General features: G+C 38.0%; 1 protein-coding gene across 1 annotated transcript; it reads right to left on the bottom strand.

The window, feature by feature from the left end:
• Positions 1–5,756: 5,756 nt before the first annotated feature.
• MSH2 (MUTS homolog 2) lies at positions 5,757–16,510 on the bottom strand. Its single transcript, XM_010266977.3, has 13 exons — positions 16,270–16,510; positions 16,117–16,166; positions 15,988–16,020; positions 14,764–15,837; positions 13,864–14,418; positions 13,681–13,791; positions 13,479–13,568; positions 13,311–13,382; positions 12,602–12,712; positions 12,208–12,334; positions 8,137–8,339; positions 6,717–6,869; positions 5,757–6,197 (listed from the first exon to the last, which is right to left on the bottom strand). The coding sequence occupies exons 1-13, from the start codon at positions 16,316–16,318 to the stop codon at positions 5,997–5,999; spliced, it is 2,829 nt and encodes a 942-aa protein (XP_010265279.1). The 5' UTR covers positions 16,319–16,510; the 3' UTR covers positions 5,757–5,996.
• Positions 16,511–18,914: the final 2,404 nt, after the last annotated feature.

The following is an 18,914-nucleotide window of genomic DNA, read 5'->3' as shown; positions in this document are numbered from 1 at the left end:
TTCTCTGATCAGTGATCACTCGCTGCCTTTCCTTTTTCATCGATAAATAAAGTAAAAAATTCATTAATTTAATATGATGTTTGTCGTTAATATGAATATTTTAATGTATTGGGGGTTGCTTTCTTATTGGTTCAAAGTGTATAATTACAGTCTGTGAGTGCTGGCGCAGCAGCGGAGGAGAAGGAAACACAACAACATAACACAGTGAATACACAACACACCGATTGTCGACCGACCAAAGACCGAGCCCGATAATGATAAAAGGTTTTATCTTACCTCGGTCAAGCCCCCACGTTTCTCCACACACTCGCTATTTCCACGCCACCCTTTTTGCTTCCCAAAACCATGTAATCATTGTGTCTTGGAACGCACTCCTCTCTCTCTCCACCCTTCCCCCTCCCTCCCTCCAAGTTCCTCGATTTCAGTTACAAAAACTTCATACCTTTTGTTGGGTTTCTTTAAATCCTTTAATCCTTTTTGGAAAATTAATAAGATCCCACCAATACTCATGGCCTGATTTAAGTTTGGTTCCTCTTATTCTTCTCCTGTTAAATCCAAAAACAGACAAATTCCATTTCTCCTTTTGTATGGGTCCTTCTGACATAATAGAGAATAGACTCTAATGAGCCCATTTCCCTTTTTTCATCTAATTCTCTTTTCTCTATGTGGGGAAGGGCAGGAGGAGCACAGGCTAGAGGGAATGTAAGCTCAATGTTTTGTGTCACAATCACTTTTCTTTTCATGGCTTATGCTGCCCTCTCTCTCCCTCCAGGCCTCCCTCTCTCTCTAAACATTGAAATAAGGGAAAAATTGACAATTTATCCGTACCCACATTACAAGCTTATTTTTAATTTGTTTCATACTTCTGGCTGGTCTTCTTATCTGCACAGGTAGGTCTGCATGTAGAGTGTCATGACCAACATAGGAATGGGATAGGTTAAACCTAAGAGGTATTCTATATTTCTACCATTTTCTTTTGGTGACAAGATGGGTTAGTTAGTGGCCATTGGATTAGAAGCTCTGATGTTTTGTTGGTTACAAAACCAAAAGAAGAAGCTTCACTAGTTAACGGGTCACAAAATTAACCATTAAGGTAATCCTGCAAAGATAGTCGACCGCTTGATTTCCCTATCTGAACATACTGGAAATGAGTGTAGAGATTCATCATATATCCTTCCTCTTCTCAGTAATGCTCTAATTAATGTATTATTCCACGCTTCTAAGGAGTAAGGAGAGGGGAGTTTTGCCTTGAATATTTCCTTCTTTGGTTAATTTAAGACATAAAACCCTAGCATATATAGACAGGGACCTCCTTGAGGGAGTTGATGGGATGCATGTTTATTCCCTCCCTATAGAAGGGTGTTGGTATACAAGGCTACAGTTCTAGCTCTGGCCTCTGAGTCTAGTGTATTTTATAATCTCACAGTAGCTCATGAAATCATGAAAGTGGTTACAACCCAAAACATTTTAGCCTTTTGAAGGACAACCTGGGCCGTCCTACCGAGGAATGACTCGTTGGATTAATGGGTGAAGAAGGATTTTGGACCATCGGTTTGTGGCATCAAAACAGACAAACTTTTACCAACTGACCAAGCGGGTACCACTACGCACAAACCCCATTTCTTATTTAAATGAAAAACATGAAGAAAACCCATATTTTCTTTTTTTTTTCCTTCTAAGCAGCAAAGAATCGAAAAATAACCACTAAACAGCATAATAAAACTCATCAGTGCACAAGACAGTCCTCTTGTCTCTGCTTCATCTTTCACTGGTACGGTCTCTCTTTACCTTATTGGGTCTGTCTAGGAAATGTTCTCTCTCTCTCTCTCTCCTGTTTTCCTATTGATTTGGTTTGGAAGCTTAGAGAAGGGTTTTGAACCTTTTGTGGTACACGCATGGGTTGCTTTGGTCCCCATTCTTTTTTGTGTTTCCATCTTTTCTTTTCTATTGTTTTCTCTATTGTTATTCAAAGATTTGATGATGACACCACCACCCACACCCACGAGAGAGGGCTCATTGTGGGGCTTATCATGACATCATCTCCACCGTGTCCTGACGTCTCTACCTCAAGCACTAGTGCCCGGCTGCCCGCTCCATCCCGTTGCTTAAGGGCTAAATTCTCCAGCTGCACTATCTCTTTCTATGGGTCACATTCCTCTTATATATTTATCTACCTGTTTCCTCTCTTAAGTTCCTCATATCCGACCACCTTTTTGGTTAAAAACTCGAAGTGTGCTTTCTTTGGGTTGTTTAAACTACTAAACCATTGTATTAAAATATGCTAAGCTTGACTTAGACCAGCACTCCTCGAAGCATGAGTAAAGTCATCAACCGAGTTGTTGGGTTGGCTCACTAAGTTCTGAACCCACCATCGAAATGATTGAGGTTCAATTTAATTAGCAAAAAATAATTAAGTTTTATAAAGACATCTTTTTAGATCAGATGGATCTGATTTATTTCCTCATCAGTGAGCTTTTATTGGGGACAAATTAAAGTAGCTCAAATATGACATGGATATAGATAATCAGATGCTCATGATCATCTTTAGTGGGTGTTATTATCTGTCTCTACAAATTAAGGATAGAGAAGACGCCACCAAACCATTTTCTATATGGAGTAGTGGCTCACAAGGGCTTATCCAATTAAACAAGTGACTCTATATCTTAGCTTTACGCATAAGAAAGACTTCTAAGCTTCGACCCACTAAATTAATCTGTACTTTTCTTCCAAGTCATAAAGCAAAAAGGATTGGGCGGGGCTCATTCTTCTTGAATTTCTATCTTATTTATAATTCTCACTAGACACTAGCAAAGAGGCATATATGATGCTTGTACACAATAGGCAAAAAGGGCACGTGCATGATCACCTTTAGACATATAAGCTATTAGTGCAAATATCTTTTTCTATCCTTCTTCTTCCGCTTGGTGTTCTTATTCCCAACTTTCGAAGAGTGGATGCAGGAAAATTAGATGCATGTGGAGTTCCATTTGGACCAATTAGCAGTAGTTTTACAAATTGCCTTTTCTGTAAAGAGATATATTCAGAAATAGTTAGATGAGGTGGAGGATGATTTGTTAGGACCGGTCAAGATGTTAGGAACCTAATCAATTCCTCTGATCCATGCATGGCAGTTCAATTCCTTGGTTTGAATGATCATGAATCATGAATCATGAGAAAAATTCAGCTTAATTTATCTACGAATTAATACTATGTTGTAGTTATTGCAATATAGGCTCTGTGTGTCTGTGTGTGTGTTTCAACATAATTTTCAGGCTGAAATATTTGAACTATATTTTCAGAGTTCGGTTTCGGTCAGGGCAAAGCCAATTCTAACACCCTTTTCTGCCTTGCATTGAAAATATCTCCATGCTTGTATGCTTTATTTTATAAGGAGATATTCCTAATGCAAGGATGAAAATGGCTGTTAAAATAGTGTGGGCACAGCTTTGCCCTGATAGAAACCAATCTCATATTTTCATCCCAAGGTGTGTCCGCCTTCCTTTTTCATTTGCATCAAAACAAATCACTAAGGGGTGGAAATAATAACTGAAGTTATATATGAGCTTACTTGAATTGCAGTCTTGCTTCAAGAAACCATCCTATTTGAACAAATTAATGCAAATTAAAATTCATTTAATACAACTATACAAGGTCAGGATGACTCAGGTGTATTGGAACCAATTCTTTTTCTGGGCTCAAAATTCACTCTAAATATTGATATTTTGAAGCTAAAAAAAGAATCATTTTGGGCTCAGAAGTCATTCTTCAAATAGCTAATGATTCTTTGAGCAGAATTTTAACCACTGGGTCTGGTCTATCTTGGGATAAATGCAGCGAATGGATGCATGAAGACTGCTGATGTCTTCATGGAAAATGTTTTGGGCCATGTATCTCCGAGTCAGGCATGACTCTTCCCTTCGTTACCTCGTATTACGTACTGCACTCGAAACCATAAGATAAGATTGTCAGAGCTGCATCTGAGGTCCAAACCATTTCACAGAAGCCTTTGGTCGTTACAAGCTGACAATATTTACGAATTACGACTACTAAGGAGTCACTTTCAGCTCCAACTCTGGAAATTCTTTTTACTCCAGCAAACCACAATCCATGTAAAGAATTTTTCCTGTGCATGCACAAAGGATGGTTTGAAACCAGCAAAGTTCTGCCTCAAAAGCTTGGCAATAGCTCCCAGCTCCACTACAATAATTATTCCTCTTACCTTACCCCAATACAGCAATACTTGGATTCCCTTGATGGGTCCCCATCAACAAGCTATGACTCACCCAATATCTATATTTGGTTGGTCCCATTGGAGGGTTGCGTAGCTTCATGTTTTAATTAACTTTGGAATCGGATGTGATCTTGAGTCTGAGATATATCAACGCCGATAGTGGGGTGAGTCAACGCAATTGGGTGGGTGGGGTTGGTGTGTTAACTCGTGTCAACCCAGTGAGGTAGTAAATAGATTGAGTTCAGTAATTTATCTGGGTGAGTTGATCAATCAACCTACTTGAAAGGGTGCATTTTTTATGAATGTCTGGATGATTTGCATTATTGGATACCAACTTGTTAAGAGGCCTACCACTCCAAACATCAAAAATCAAGATCAATTTCTTGTTGCCCAGTCAGGATCTTCATATACAAAGAACATATTCATACATTTTGATAATCCAAAAGGGCCGATGACCCACGAACTGAGATGGTCACTTGGTACTCCTCCAAATATGCAGCAATGAGATCAAACCCGTGTGCAATGGACCTCATGTGCACTCCTGTCCCCACCCCTTAACCTCACAGTGTGTTCCAGCCACACATGGGGAACATCTTTCATACTTGTATATTATTATTCATGCGAAATGTTCCCAATACACGTGGGATGTGACTATGAGGAAAGGGCCCTTTGCTTGGATATTATAGGGCCGCCCTTGGATTTTTCAACCTTTTATTTTTGGGTGAGCGGTGAGCCCTCTATGGATTTAACTTTTAAGAGATCTCTTGTATTAATTATGGAATCAATTCCAAGACAATATTGTATACCTAACAATATGGTCCTTTCAAGGCATACCTCTCAACAAAGATATGGGGGAATAGGTGGTGTGATATGTAAAACCAGTAAGAACAGTTCTTGGGACATCATCTTCCCCACCTGCTTCTCAGTATAGCAATCTTGGTTTGAAAATGCTGGCTATCTACAAATTTAATATCAGGATATCCTTCCCAGGTGTGGCTTTCTTTTTCCTACAACTACAATTAACTGATGGGTCAGTTTTGTACACTTAAAGGAGTCTTCCAAGGAAAGTTACCCATGTGGATTGATCAAAATTTTCAGGGCTTCCTAATGGAGACTTCTTTTTTGGGTAGGTATTATGCATGAAGCCAAGGGAATCTGATAATTCAGGGAGAAGAAGCTTCTGGTATCCATGCCTAAATGATTGGCAGTCTACTTCTCGAAATGATTGTTAAACCGTAAAAAGCCCAGAATCAAACTTCGTAAACATTTGCAGAAGCTTCACTTATGAGTAACCCAAGAGGACAGAAGTGAAGAAAGCGAGGGCAGAGGGGTTGGTATAACTCCACAGGATCAGATTCAAACCAATTTGCTCATATAATCAGTCTCAAAATGCCAATTCGACCAGGGTGTAGGGAATTTGAACTCTTTGATTAGGATATATGGAGTTAAGGACCCAAAGCCACAGCGGATCAATTCGAGCACATGAATCTGAAGTTGGGAACCCTATCTTTCTACACGCAGAATCTTTAACATAATGGCGCCCAAAAATATTTCACTTGTGCAATATTTGTACAAAGCAAGGAATGAAATTCAAGGTTATAAATCTTACCTTGCCTTTACTGCCAAAAAACAAACAAAACAAAAATCCTAGTTTCCCTGACTGAACACATATTTGATGTTTCTGCTGTGGCAACTAAAGATGTTTGGCTAATTGATGTACATGATATACAAGCAAGAGGGATAGATTATGGTACATACAAGAGGACTAGAAGAACTGCTGGAGCCAGCAACAGTCTGCTGCATCCTTCTCCAAATCATTCCTTAACTTGCTTACTTGTTGCAGGGCCTGCTTAAAGTCCATCTCCTCTAATGGAAGAGTGGCAAACTCCTTCAAGAATTGGTGTGCCCGAGCAGCACCTTTGGATATTTCATCAGGACCAGAGACTCGTTTCCGTTTAGATCCCACCTGTAAGAAAGCACAATAATACTGGATCAGCTAATAAACAAATGAAACAGATCAAGGTAATACAAAAAGCCACAAACAATAAAAAAACCAAGAAATCCTGCTTCTAACCCAAATTAGATCAAACATTAACTTTGATGGCTGCGGTATTAGAAACATTGGGAGTCAAGTATAGGTGGTGTCTTTAGGGAACATGAAGGAGATATTTTACTGGTTTTCTCAGGCCTAATTGTAGTTGGAAACTCTATTAGCCGAACTATAAGTGTCAATTCAAGGGCTGAGAGCTAACACCAGGTTCTCAGAGAATTGATGCAGAAAGAGATTCAAAATCTATAATTTCCTGTCTGAAGGAGAAACATCAGGACCTTGGAACATCAGTGTACATCCACTCATGTACCTCCCCGCCCCCCCTACTGCTTTCGACTTTTAATATCTACATACCTGTTACCTTTTCTCAGGAAAGAAAACGTCAAAATTTCTTGTTGTGATGTACTCACAAATCACAATCATCATATAGCATACCTCTTCCTTTGCATCATCTGAAATGATGGGAACAGGTGAAAAATCTTCCAACTCTGCAGCCTTTTCTCTAGCAAGGGTAACAACACTTTCAGGAAAGTTTGCAAATTCTGCAACATGAATGCCAAAGCTTTGATCACATGCACCTGGCTCAACCTGAAAATAGTAATTACATTATAGAGCGAGCATAAATGGCAGTAAGGTTAATAATACAGGGATTAGCAGATCCACTAGCTCAAAGGGAATGAGAGAGAAAAAATAATAGACCGACTTAACTGGTAAAAAATTACATGAAATAGAAAGGCTGTCTTTTTTGTTATTCATGTAACATATCAGGCATTCTACCCAAAAAAGGTCCATGACAACCCAAATTTAGCATAATATATATTGAAAATGAGCACTAGATGAATATTTTAGAAAATGTGTTGTTATAGGTCAAAAGACATAAATTTCAAAAGTTGTTTGCAGGTAATTCACTCGAATTTTTTGGTAGTTTCAATGTCTTCCATGTGGTCTTCATTGATGCATTGTTCACTACAAAAACCTTAGTCACCAGAACAATTGCATATTGGGTCCCCCTTTAATAGCTGTATACTGTTTGGAACAATATTGCATTGGAAACAGTTCCAACCTTTAGATTTGATGATCAACAACTGATTGCACTCTGGGCACCTACTCCACTTTTACAATCTGTTGATTCACATGAAGACCATTTTTTCCTTGCCCATGTTAAAGACTGAAAAAAAGGTGAAGTTTGCCATACAAGGAACACATGTCATTTTATTGTCACAAGACTGCAGGTGCACAATGACATAATTGTTTACATAGCTACAGTTCTCCAGAGAATGTAGAGATGAGAATGATACTAAATGATAATATTCCTTATAGTAAGAAAGCTCCATTTTTACTTCTTTCTTCTCTTCCTCGTAACTAACATCACCTACAGATCAGTTTTTTTTTAGAAAAATAATCATGAGGTTTTATTTTTTTAGAAAATAAAAGGAATATTTGAAATGAGAAATAAAAATTAATAACAAGCATAATTGCTACTATAAGGTCTCTCTCATTGAAAAATTAAAGAAATTTTGGGATCAGCCAATCAGCATCATTGCTCAAGGAATTTATGAGAATAGAAAGCCATAAATCAGGCTTTGTGCTTGTAGTTAGAAGAGAAATTCACAAAAGACTTCCCACTGAATGTGGATATTAGCATGAATTGAATATGAATGTTAGGTTTATTATTTCAGTAAAGAAAAAGACATCACTTATGCCATACAGAAGGGTAGCAAAAGCAAGATTAAGTGGTTAGTACAGAATGGAAAGAATAAACAAAAAAACAGATTATTGGACAGGAGAATAGTGGAAAAAATATATAATTGAACCTGAAAGGTTTGGCACAAAGAAATCAAAACTAAAAAACTACCTTATAAAGCATAGTTAGTTTGCGACTTGATGGATCAATAATTGCACTGACGTGATAATTCGCCACACCAAGTAAGGTCTTCTCAGGAGACTTGTGATCGGCATTTTCATGGGCCAAAGCGGTCAATTCATGAAAATGTGTCGCAAATAACGTTGGTGCTCTGATTACTTCTACAAGATGCTCACAAATAGCCCAAGCTAAACCTGAATAAAAAGTAAATTGAGAGATATTAACAAATAAGTAGATAAATGGAAGCAAACAATATTAACAAAAATAAGAACAAAGCATGCAGTCAAAAGACCATTAACTGAGTATAACATTTGAAAGGAACCAGATGCAACCTGGAATAATAGATCTACCAAACCTAAAGGACCAGAGCTCAAAAATCTAGTGCTAACTGAAGCCCCTAAGGACATTGCCAAAACCATCAGCTTCATATGCTGCAATTTTTAACCTAATGGTTTATCTTTACACAATCAATGGGCTGGAAAGCCCTATAGTAGCTATTTCTCATCTTTTGCAATAATAAATCAGAGTGAACCCAAAAGACTCTTAAATTCCATAGTAGTTAGGGGCACAATGGGTAGACATAAAGCTAGTAACAAGGCTCCCATGATCAATTGTTTAAGCTGCATTTGATAGATGGGAATTAGTTTTGATATTTGGATTTTTCTTTGCCTTAAAAAAGGGTTTTCATTTTAAAGCTCAGTTTTCCATATTGAAATCTTTCTGGAACACTTAGGTTTTTGTTTGTTTCTATTTTTCGGGTAACTTGGAGAATTACATCCTTAGTTACATCAATTTCTCCAAGGTTGGCCCCACATCAGTATAAAGAAAAACCAAGTATGCTATGTAATATCACTCATGGAGAGAAGAATTTTTTTAAGGCAATTCAAGAATTATTTGTCATGAATTATTTGCACCCATTCTGGATACTATTGTGTAAACAAGAAAGAGGAACTCTTAGTGACAATATCCCCTTGTTCTAGTTGGCATCAATAAATCTTTCATGGTTGGACCTGCAATCAGGAAACCAAACTTCTTGGATGGAAACAAGTTCTTAAAGCTTCTTAGAGAGAATGAAATGACATTTGATAACCCGTAAGGCTGTACTGGATAGAATACTTAATGATGGATGCTTTATGCAATTTGAAGTATGCTTCTGCTTTCCTGTATTAAATTCAACAATGTTTTGATATCTCAAGTTAAAGAACTAAAGCAAGAGTTGAAACGAGTTTCCAAATTCCAATGCCTGAGCTGGAAAATGCATATCACAACAAATATCTAAGGATGTCAACAGATCCGGTTCAGTACATGTTTGTCTCAACCTGAAACTGAATCCAATTCAACCTAATAAATAGAATTACTGAACCTGCCCTGACACTTTAGGATCAAGACTGACACCTCCCAAGCCCCATAAACAGTACTTAATTAGTGAAGGATATATCTACAGATTTTTCAATGTCACTATGTCACATGTTATGGAAGTTTCATGAACATTTCACTGTGATATCTGTCACCTGTTGTGTGTTCATGACTTTGTGATAAACATGGTTAGAAAAAAAAAAAAAAACTCACATGACATGATACACAAAATGTTCTCATCCATATTTCTTAAAAGTAACCAAGTTACATAACACAACACCACAAAGTATCTCCATGCCTCTCAACAAGTAAACCAACAATATCGCAATACCAACAAGAAGATGGAATGTAAAACTATAACCAGTTATGTCAATTTGTCAGGTTTGGTGCAGGTTTGCCTTACTCAAACCTGATGTGAGTTAGACTAACTTAACCCAAACCCAACCCTACACCCAACTAAGGCTCCAAACCCAATTCAATAGGATTGGATCAAGACGGTTTACCATTTAAGTTAAAACTGACACAGTGACACATCAACACCCCTATCTACAATAACAATAGGGTTTGAAGAACTTAAAAAGTCCCTACAATGGTGATGATTACTTTAGTAAAGTATATACTGCACCTGTGAGTGAAACGCATGAAAAATATGCTGATTTTCACATTGTAAAGAGCATTGTTTTCTATAAAGTATAAAATGCATTTACGCCTTCCAAGAACTCTGTTTTTATCAATCCTTCCAGAAACTCTGCTACAAGACCACATTGCATAGGAATAGTGTTTTAAAAGGCATGGCCGCATGGGAGGCGTATGCCTGGAGCTCCAGGTGCGGTGCCCCCAAAACACCCTGAGGCGCATGCCAGAGGCATTGATACCTCTGAGGTGTACGCCTCAAGTGCAAGAGGCACACACCTTTTCATGAGATGTGCTAGAGGCATACGCCTCATGTGCCTCATGCACACCTCATACACAAAGACAAAAAAAAAAGTAAAACGAAAGGAAAGGGAAGGGAAGGGAAGGGAAGAGAAGGAAAAAGAAAGAAAGAGAAGGAAAAATGAGAAAAGAAAGAAAAGAAAAGGGAAGGGAAGGAAGGGGAAGGGGAAAGAAAAAGAAAAAGAAAAATGAAACTCCTTCCTTTTCTTCCTCCTCCTCCCCCTCCTATTAAGGAGGCTTATGCCTCACACCACACTTCCGTGTTTTAAACCATTGCATAGGAATTGCATGGAAAAGGCACTGAAGAACATTTTGGTGTGATATAACAATAAAATTAGTAGAGATAGATTTCATTAACCAAGTTTCAAGTAGGATCTACAGAAGGTAATCAACAATTCCAACATGTAAAAGAGTAAGAGACAAGTTCCAACTCATTGTCTCTACTGGAGCATTTCTCATTTACTTATTTTAATGTTCATTGCCTTCCAGCCAAAAGCTCTAGCTAGGGCTGTTCATGGATCGGGTTGGGTCAGTTTAGTAATGTTTTTTCAACCGACCCAACCTGGTCGGGTTACCTATAGACCAAACCGAAACCGACCCTCTATTAAGTAAAACCGACCTAGTCGGTTTGAGTCTGGGTTTCAACCAACTCCAAGCTTGCACAATGCACATGAAGTCAAAGTGCTAATATTATATATAATATTTCAGAATATATTTTCTGGAAATATATATTTAAAACCAAAACATATATACAAATATATCGGAATATATATTTTGGAAATATATATCTGATATATTTCAGAATATATATTTTTTCAGATATATATTTATTATTTAAAACTAAAACATCTATATTTAACAGATATTTTTTCACATAACTCAGTTCGGTTCGGTTCGGTTCGGTTTCGGTTTTCACATACGAAAACCAAAACCGAACTGAATTATCGGTTTGTTCATCTTTGCAACCCAAAACCAACCGGTAGTGAAGAAAAACCGGCCAACTCAGGTTGGGTCGGGCCGGGTTGGTCGGGTTGGATTTATTTGTGAACAGCCCTAGCTCTAGCTTTTCCAAAATGCTAGCAAAACATATTTGAAAACCTTGGGAATTAACAGGTTGTAATATTGCATGGCAAATTATAAGATAGCAAGTTAGACTTTGTAATGCTGTTTCCAGTTTTGCTTTCTCTTCCCTTGTGTTGTTACATCTTCTCTTTCTTTGCATATTTACATATTTCATCTTTCATATTATCTAATCTATTCCTAAAAATAGCATCAGTGAAAAAAGATCGTCCTTAAAAAATATTATCTACTTAACTTTACTATCTGCTCCTCACAATTATTAAGCTTACCTACAAATACATACACATACAAAAAGCACAAGTATCCTCTCATTCAATATGCAAGTTTGTTAATCACACCATCCATGCATGAGTAAGTGCACTACAAAACAGAGCCTATTGATTTCATGCAGGACCTTAAATTTCATGATCATTTGAGTAGCTGGAGTTTGGAACTGGAAATTTGAATATTAATATGAAGAAAAAATGGAAAACAATGAGAAAGGAGAACAACAAGGCAGTGGTTTCATTTGAAGAAGTCTTGGAAATAAATAATAAGTTCTATGATGCTAGCAAACACATAATATTTAGTCATGAATTTGCCATGGGCATATCCTTAAAATGCAAAACTCTACACGACAGAAATAGAACACACAACTTCCCAATGTGGTAAGTGCAATAAAGAAAATAAATTCCACAAAAATAGGCAACCAACCAAATCCATCATAAGTTGATGTCCCGCGGCCCAACTCATCAATGATTATCAGGGACTTCTCAGTTGCTCCTTTCAATATTGATGCAGTTTCAAGCATTTCTTGCATGAAAGTAGAAACTCCACGGAGCTTCAAAACAAAATATAAATACCCACATAAGGAACGTGGTAAACCCATAATGAGGACCTTAAAACATAATCTTTAGCAAGAAATTAAACCCTAGGCACTGGGTAATAGCACAAGAATTGTACAAAAAGAAAAATCTTTTTCAAAGAGGAAATCTTTTAGGTCCTTAATCAGTCATGGGCCAATTGTTTGCACTGCACTAGTTCATTAAGTTCACCTGTCTAAAGTTAGACCTGTATAAATTATAATGGAGTTAACCAATATGCTTACTTGGCAATCACCAGCACCAACACGAGCAAAAATACAATCACGAACACTAATCCTTGCTTTATCACAAGGAACAAAACAACCAACTTGTGCCATCAGTATGTTCACACCAACCTGCTAATAGCAACAAATAGACATAGACGTAACAAAATAGACAGAAATTATATGCAAATTATCTAGATGGCAGAATAATACAAATAACATGTTAAAAAAACTTAGAAATTTCAAGGAAATTGTTGAGGTTTAAAACACAATATGTACTCTGGAACCTGGGATCAAGATAATTAACTTTAATAAGTTGACCAAATTTATTATGACAAAACAAGGAAATTGGAGAAATAAAAGAATAAAAGAAAGGAGGCAATTCTGTCCATGGATACCCCATGGAGCTTTTTGCAAACTGGAAGGGCATTAAAACAGCCACAGATCCCTTAAAACAGGCTAAATAACTAAATTCTATTCAAAACAAAGTAGCAAAATAATTAGATACGTACATTTGAAAAGAAGGCCAGCAATTTCACAAATCGAGTCAGTTAAAGGAGGGCACACGCTTGCAGCCAATAAATGTATGTTGCACATGGTAATAGTTAAACTTACTAGGGCTTCACAGCCCATCCAAAAGGGGTGAAAAATTAAATATGATAACTTCCTATGGAAATTGCACTAACAAAAAAGCATAATGGCAATGCCTCTAAAAGGTAATTATTCAAACCTGTCGAATGTATGTAGATTTCCCCCCCATATTAGGTCCGGTGATAATTTGGAACCAACTCTTCCCTCTAACCTGTTTTCCAAGAAGACCAAAAGAACCGGATTATTTCTAGAGGAAGGGCCAAGACATGCAATTTGCACTGGATTTCATGTATAGTTGTATACTCACAAGTGCACAGTCATTAGGTATAAAATTCACTCCATCTTGAGCCTCCACACAAGGATGCCTACTTCCTTCTAATATAATATCTCCCTGATCCTGCAATCCATATAATATAAAGCATACTTTGATCCAGGAGGAAGTGTAATTACACTAGCAAGAAAAGGCTACACAGAAAACCAAAGGGCAGCAACTATTAGTGAGTCATTACCGAGGGAGTGATATCTGGTCTTGTATAAGGAGTTGGACAGCTAGTGGCCAACTCAGCAAAACTAAGAAGGACATCCAATTCAGAAAGAATGCCAGCTAAAGTTTCAAAAACCTGCATACAGAAACTTTCATAAACTCCAAAGTAAATGCTAGATATAACGATTAGATAGTTAGGTTTAAATACCTCAGAGAAAGTTACTGCTGTTTGAACTACTCGAGAAACCAGCTCCTTCTGACAACTTGTGTACTCCTCAAACAGCTTTTGGTACTGATCCCCTAGTTTCTTAAGCTTTGTATTGGTGAACTTGACCCCATCCTTGCGAGTTTCAAGGACAATAAAATGGGTACTGAACTTTTTCCTAATTTTTGGCTCCTCCTTTTTTGTGATTCTAAAGACATGTCCAAATTGTGTGGTTTTCTCCAATTTCAATGCCTTATCTAGTGGAAGATCAAGATCATTAGCAGTTAGTTTATGCAAATTGTGTATCTGTTTTTCCACTGTTTCACGCTCATCCTTCAGTGCAGATAGCTTTGGGTCATAACTAGACGATATCATATATTCCCCATTTTCAAGTTGCTCAAGGTCCACAGAAGCTTCAACAAGACCAATGAACTTATTCAAGTGTTCATCATCAGTCCAGTAATCTAGTGGATCCAAATACCTTTCCTTGATCAATGTTGAAAATTGCCCATCATAGCGTTCCAAGGCACTTTTGATATAAGGAAGCCTAATACCTGACTGTATTCAAAAAATTGCAAATAATAAGGTAAGGCAAAGGGGAATCACAGTAAACTATGACAAATAAAAAAAAGAAATTAAGGAGAAGTACATTGACTAGCATTAGATGATTAGAATATAATAAACTAAAATATAACTAGTGACAATCTTCTCACTAGACCTGAGAATTTAAACCATGCAACTACCACTAGAAGAGGGAGAGAGAGAGAGAGAGAGGAAATGAAGAAGTTTATTCTACTTTCTATCTGCCAAGGAAGCATAATGGGAAAAAATACATTGTGAAGTAATTTGTTGCATAAGGTGACTCTCATGAACAATGCCAGAAGGAGGTGGAATGACACTAACCTGATAAAGCTTTACAACATGTTGCAAATTAGCCCTCCTCTTCTCAAGAGTATGCATCAATCGCTCAATATCGAAAATTCTTTTCAAATGCTGCCTGAGATCTTGACGAAGTGCAGTGTCCTCCACAAATGCCTCGACCAAATCTAGCCTACAATTGATTTCATCTACATCTAGCAAAGGTTGTTTCAGCCACCTATTCAGTAACCGTTTCCCCATGCCAGCGGTACAGGTTCTATTCATAAGACCAAACAAGCTAAAATTTTTATTCGCATCTGTTTTGCTTTCCAGAACATTCAATGCCCTCATAGCAGCAGAATCCAACCTCATGAAACTATCAAGGTTGTAACGCTGAATAGTATAATTTCCATAGTTGCTCTCATCTGCAAGTAAATCTGCATAAGATACCAGTGCCCCCAAAGCCCCAGTTGCATATTCAAAACTAGCAACTAAATCACGAACAGGCTCAATAGACCCCTTGACAAGCCGACTAAGATCCTGCACCAAATCTCTTGATTTAAATTCAGTTTTCTTTCTCTCCGTCAAAAGAACACCACATTTAGACAATGCATCATGCAAAGTTCTGTTCTCCATGGATTTTCCGCTTTCCATTGGCAACAGGCACTCCTTGCAACCGAGAGAAACCAAAGCGGACTCCACATTGGTGAATTGGCTATCATCAATGAATTCAGCCAAGCCTAGTACCCTCTTGGTCAGGTCAACATATCCCAGACCCACAGTGCACTCACTTTCGCGGAAATTCAGGCAAAGTGCAACAATCACTGGAGTTTCTAGCATCTCATTGTTGGCAAACAGAACATCTTCAAAACTACCAAGGTTCCCGGGTGTTCCACTTTTTGTCAACCTCCAATTCGACCCACTACCCTCATAGAGCTCCAAAGTATGGTCTGTTCTCTCCAGCAGGAGATCCCGAGCAATGGTTTCAAACATGTTTTTACTAACACTGACACTGGAAATACCGTCAGAGCCACTACCCAACTGTCGTAAAGCAGTAGTAGTGTGATAGTATGTCTTTGCAATGAAAGTCGCGTTCTCTCCGTGAACAGTGTAATAGTCCTAATCAAGTCATCATAAATTGAAAACAGAACCAACTCATATGCACAGATGAAACTAAGGTATTTCCATTTCATTTTGAATATATGAAAACGAGAAATATTAAAATATGGAAAAATAAACAGATAGAACCAATCTGAACTGCAAACTTACCCGACGATCGAAGAAGCGAATGGCCCTTGGGTCCTGCAAGTTAGAGTATGGGAAAAGTCACTTTTTTATTCTCCATTTCTTTGGGGAATCGATGAGAGCCAAACAGAAGAAGTAGAAGACAAAGCTTACCTGGGGTAGGGTTTTGAAAAATGAGATAAACCCTTGAGCTTGCTTGGCATCTACAGTTCAATGAAACGAATCGTTGCATTTTTTATTGATTAAAAAAAACCCAATAAGATACACACAAGACACACAGATTGGGGGGAGGGGGGGGGGTCATACCAAGTTTGAGTTCCGGCAACTTGTTGGGTTCCTGCAGATTTTCTTCCATTTTGTGCAAGCGGTGCAAAATAGAAATTTTCACGATGAAGACAATGAAACGACCATTTATGGTTGCCTCTTTTTATGCAGAAGAAGTACAGAGAAATTAGGTTTTGGACCTTTTGGTAATGGCGGGAAAGAGAAATTGCGCGGTTAAGGGTCGCATGGCCTCGGATGCAGAGCGCGCGTAGCACCGAGCAGTAGGGTGTTCATGGTCTAAACCAAATTAAACTGCCAAATCGCACCGAACCAAAACCGAAATTAGCGGTTTGTTCTGATTTTCAAAATTTTATAAAGTCATGGTTTTCGAACCGTCGTTGATTCAGACGGTCGAACCATTTGACTCGAAAATCATGCAGGCAATTAGTTCCGTTTCACCCTTGATCTGATCTTTTGCCAAAGTCAGCTCATGAAACTCGCAAGTTTAAATGAGTTTTGGTAGTTTTCAGTTGAAATGGTTATTTTTTGTATATTTTATGATTTTAAATATTAAATAAGCAAGTCCATTTTTGGTATTCGGTGCTATGCACCATTAATAATTTCCCCTTGACCCCTTTTTCTTCAAAGTGTTGGTTGTGGGATTTGATTTTATGTCAATGCTGAAACAAACCAATTAACACACCAACAAGCCAGCCCTCATTGCTTAAATAAGCAAGTTGTTCTTATTAATTTGTTGAGAGTAGGCAAGTATTAAGCTCAAACTCGAGTAGGTTTGGCTCATTGTCAAGTTGGGCTGACCCAAGCTTAAACATATGAGATTTTAAGGAGTTAAATTTGAATTAATATGTATATTAAAGGTGTAAAATGGGTCATGCTGCCCATGGGTTGGATCCGACATGACCCACATATATAAATATATAAATATATACATATATGTATATAGATTTTTATTTTCAATTTTGTTGTATTTTTTCATTTTGTTATCTATCTTGTTAATTTATTTTAAATTTCCACTTTTTCAGTTTTTATTAGAAAACCATATTGGTTAGAGTTGCAAATCAGGTTGAATTAATAGTTTACACTGTTTTGAGCTCGGGTTTCGGAATGAATCCATTAAAAATTTGACAAATTCCCAACCCTAACCGAAAAAAATTGCACCCTTAATATTGGCTCGTAACCTAGACTGAGACTCACTAGGTCCGGGCCTTGGGTTGTGCTGGGCTTCCCTTGGGGAATTTGTGCCACGCAAGCACAACCTACTAGGCCCATGGGCTGGCCTGACACAACCCACTACAGTGTGGGCAGCCCATAAAAGTGGGCCATGCTGGGGCCCGACCCATGTTACATCTCATACATGTGATTATGTCAACAAGGGGAATGGTCCTGGTCCAATTTACGAACTTAGTCTGTAACTTGGGCCTGAAATATATGCTCGGATCCAACCCTATGCCAATGTTAGGTCAGGCTGGACTTATAAGCTTATAAACCTAAATATATAATCTTATTATCTTATATATATATATATATATATATATATATATATATATATATATATTAAGCTGAAATGTGTACGCAAAAAGGTTTGAGGATGAGGGAAATGGAATCTAACAGTATTTTTTGCCTTTTTTTCATAGAAATTATAAGAATGTAACTCTTGCCTACCAACTTTCTCTTTCTCTTGTTTTTTTTTTCAAATTACAAGAATGCCACTCTCTCTCCAACTGAGGGAGACCTTAGCTCGGCATCTCGACTGCCAGGGGACCTACAATCAAAGGTAGTGGAGTTCGAACCGAGCCAAGCTCGAACTTCTGAGCTCAAGCTCAAGTCTCTAATTTGAATCAAACTCGAGCTAGACGACACCTTGACCACTAAGGGAGACCTCAGCTAGGAACCTCGATCACTAAGGGAGATCTCAGCTCAACACCTTGACAACTAAGGGAGACCTCAGCTCGACACCTTGTTAACTAAGGGAGACCTTAGCTTGACACCTCGCCTGCTAGGGAAACCTCAACTTGACACTTCAGTAGCTAAGGGAGACCTTGGTTTGGCGCCTTGACAATTGAGGGAGACCTCGGCTCGGCACCTCGACTGATTGAGAGACCTACAATCAAAGGTAGTCGAGCTTAAACTTCTAAGATTTTGACTCGAGCCGAGCTCAAGTCTCTAATTCAAATCGAGCTCGAGCCTAATAGTTTATAAACGAGCCCCTGCAATGCAGGGCCCCCTCCACTAGTATATATATTAAAAGCAAAGGGGTGGTCTCCCCTTTCGCCATGTGTTACCTTGTGTATAGTTTACTATTTTGGGGTTTTTGGTGTTTAATCGGCCAATTTTTAAGAAATCAACAAATTGATCAAAAAATGATTATTAAAATCAACCTTAAATATAACTTTTTAGGTAAATTATGATTATTTGTCAAAAAATTACGGAACCATTTTGGCCACTAGTTTTTGGGTCGACAGTTTGACCGTCCGGTTTGAATGGACGGTTGTTTTGACAACAAAATTTACAAGCATAAATTTGAGTGTATGAAGTCCATTAAACAGTATCATACGTGTGTGGGTCGACGATTCAAGCGTATGACTCATACAATCCAAAAATGGAACTGTTCCGGCAACCGGTTTTTGGGTCGACGGTTCAACCATCCGATTTGAATGGACGGCCCG

Source organism: Nelumbo nucifera, chromosome 4 (assembly GCF_055504915.1).
Source record: "Nelumbo nucifera cultivar China Antique chromosome 4, China Antique-T2T, whole genome shotgun sequence".
In the NCBI taxonomy this organism is placed as follows: Eukaryota; Viridiplantae; Streptophyta; class Magnoliopsida; order Proteales; family Nelumbonaceae; genus Nelumbo; species Nelumbo nucifera.
This window is presented reverse-complemented; position numbering and strand designations above follow the sequence as displayed.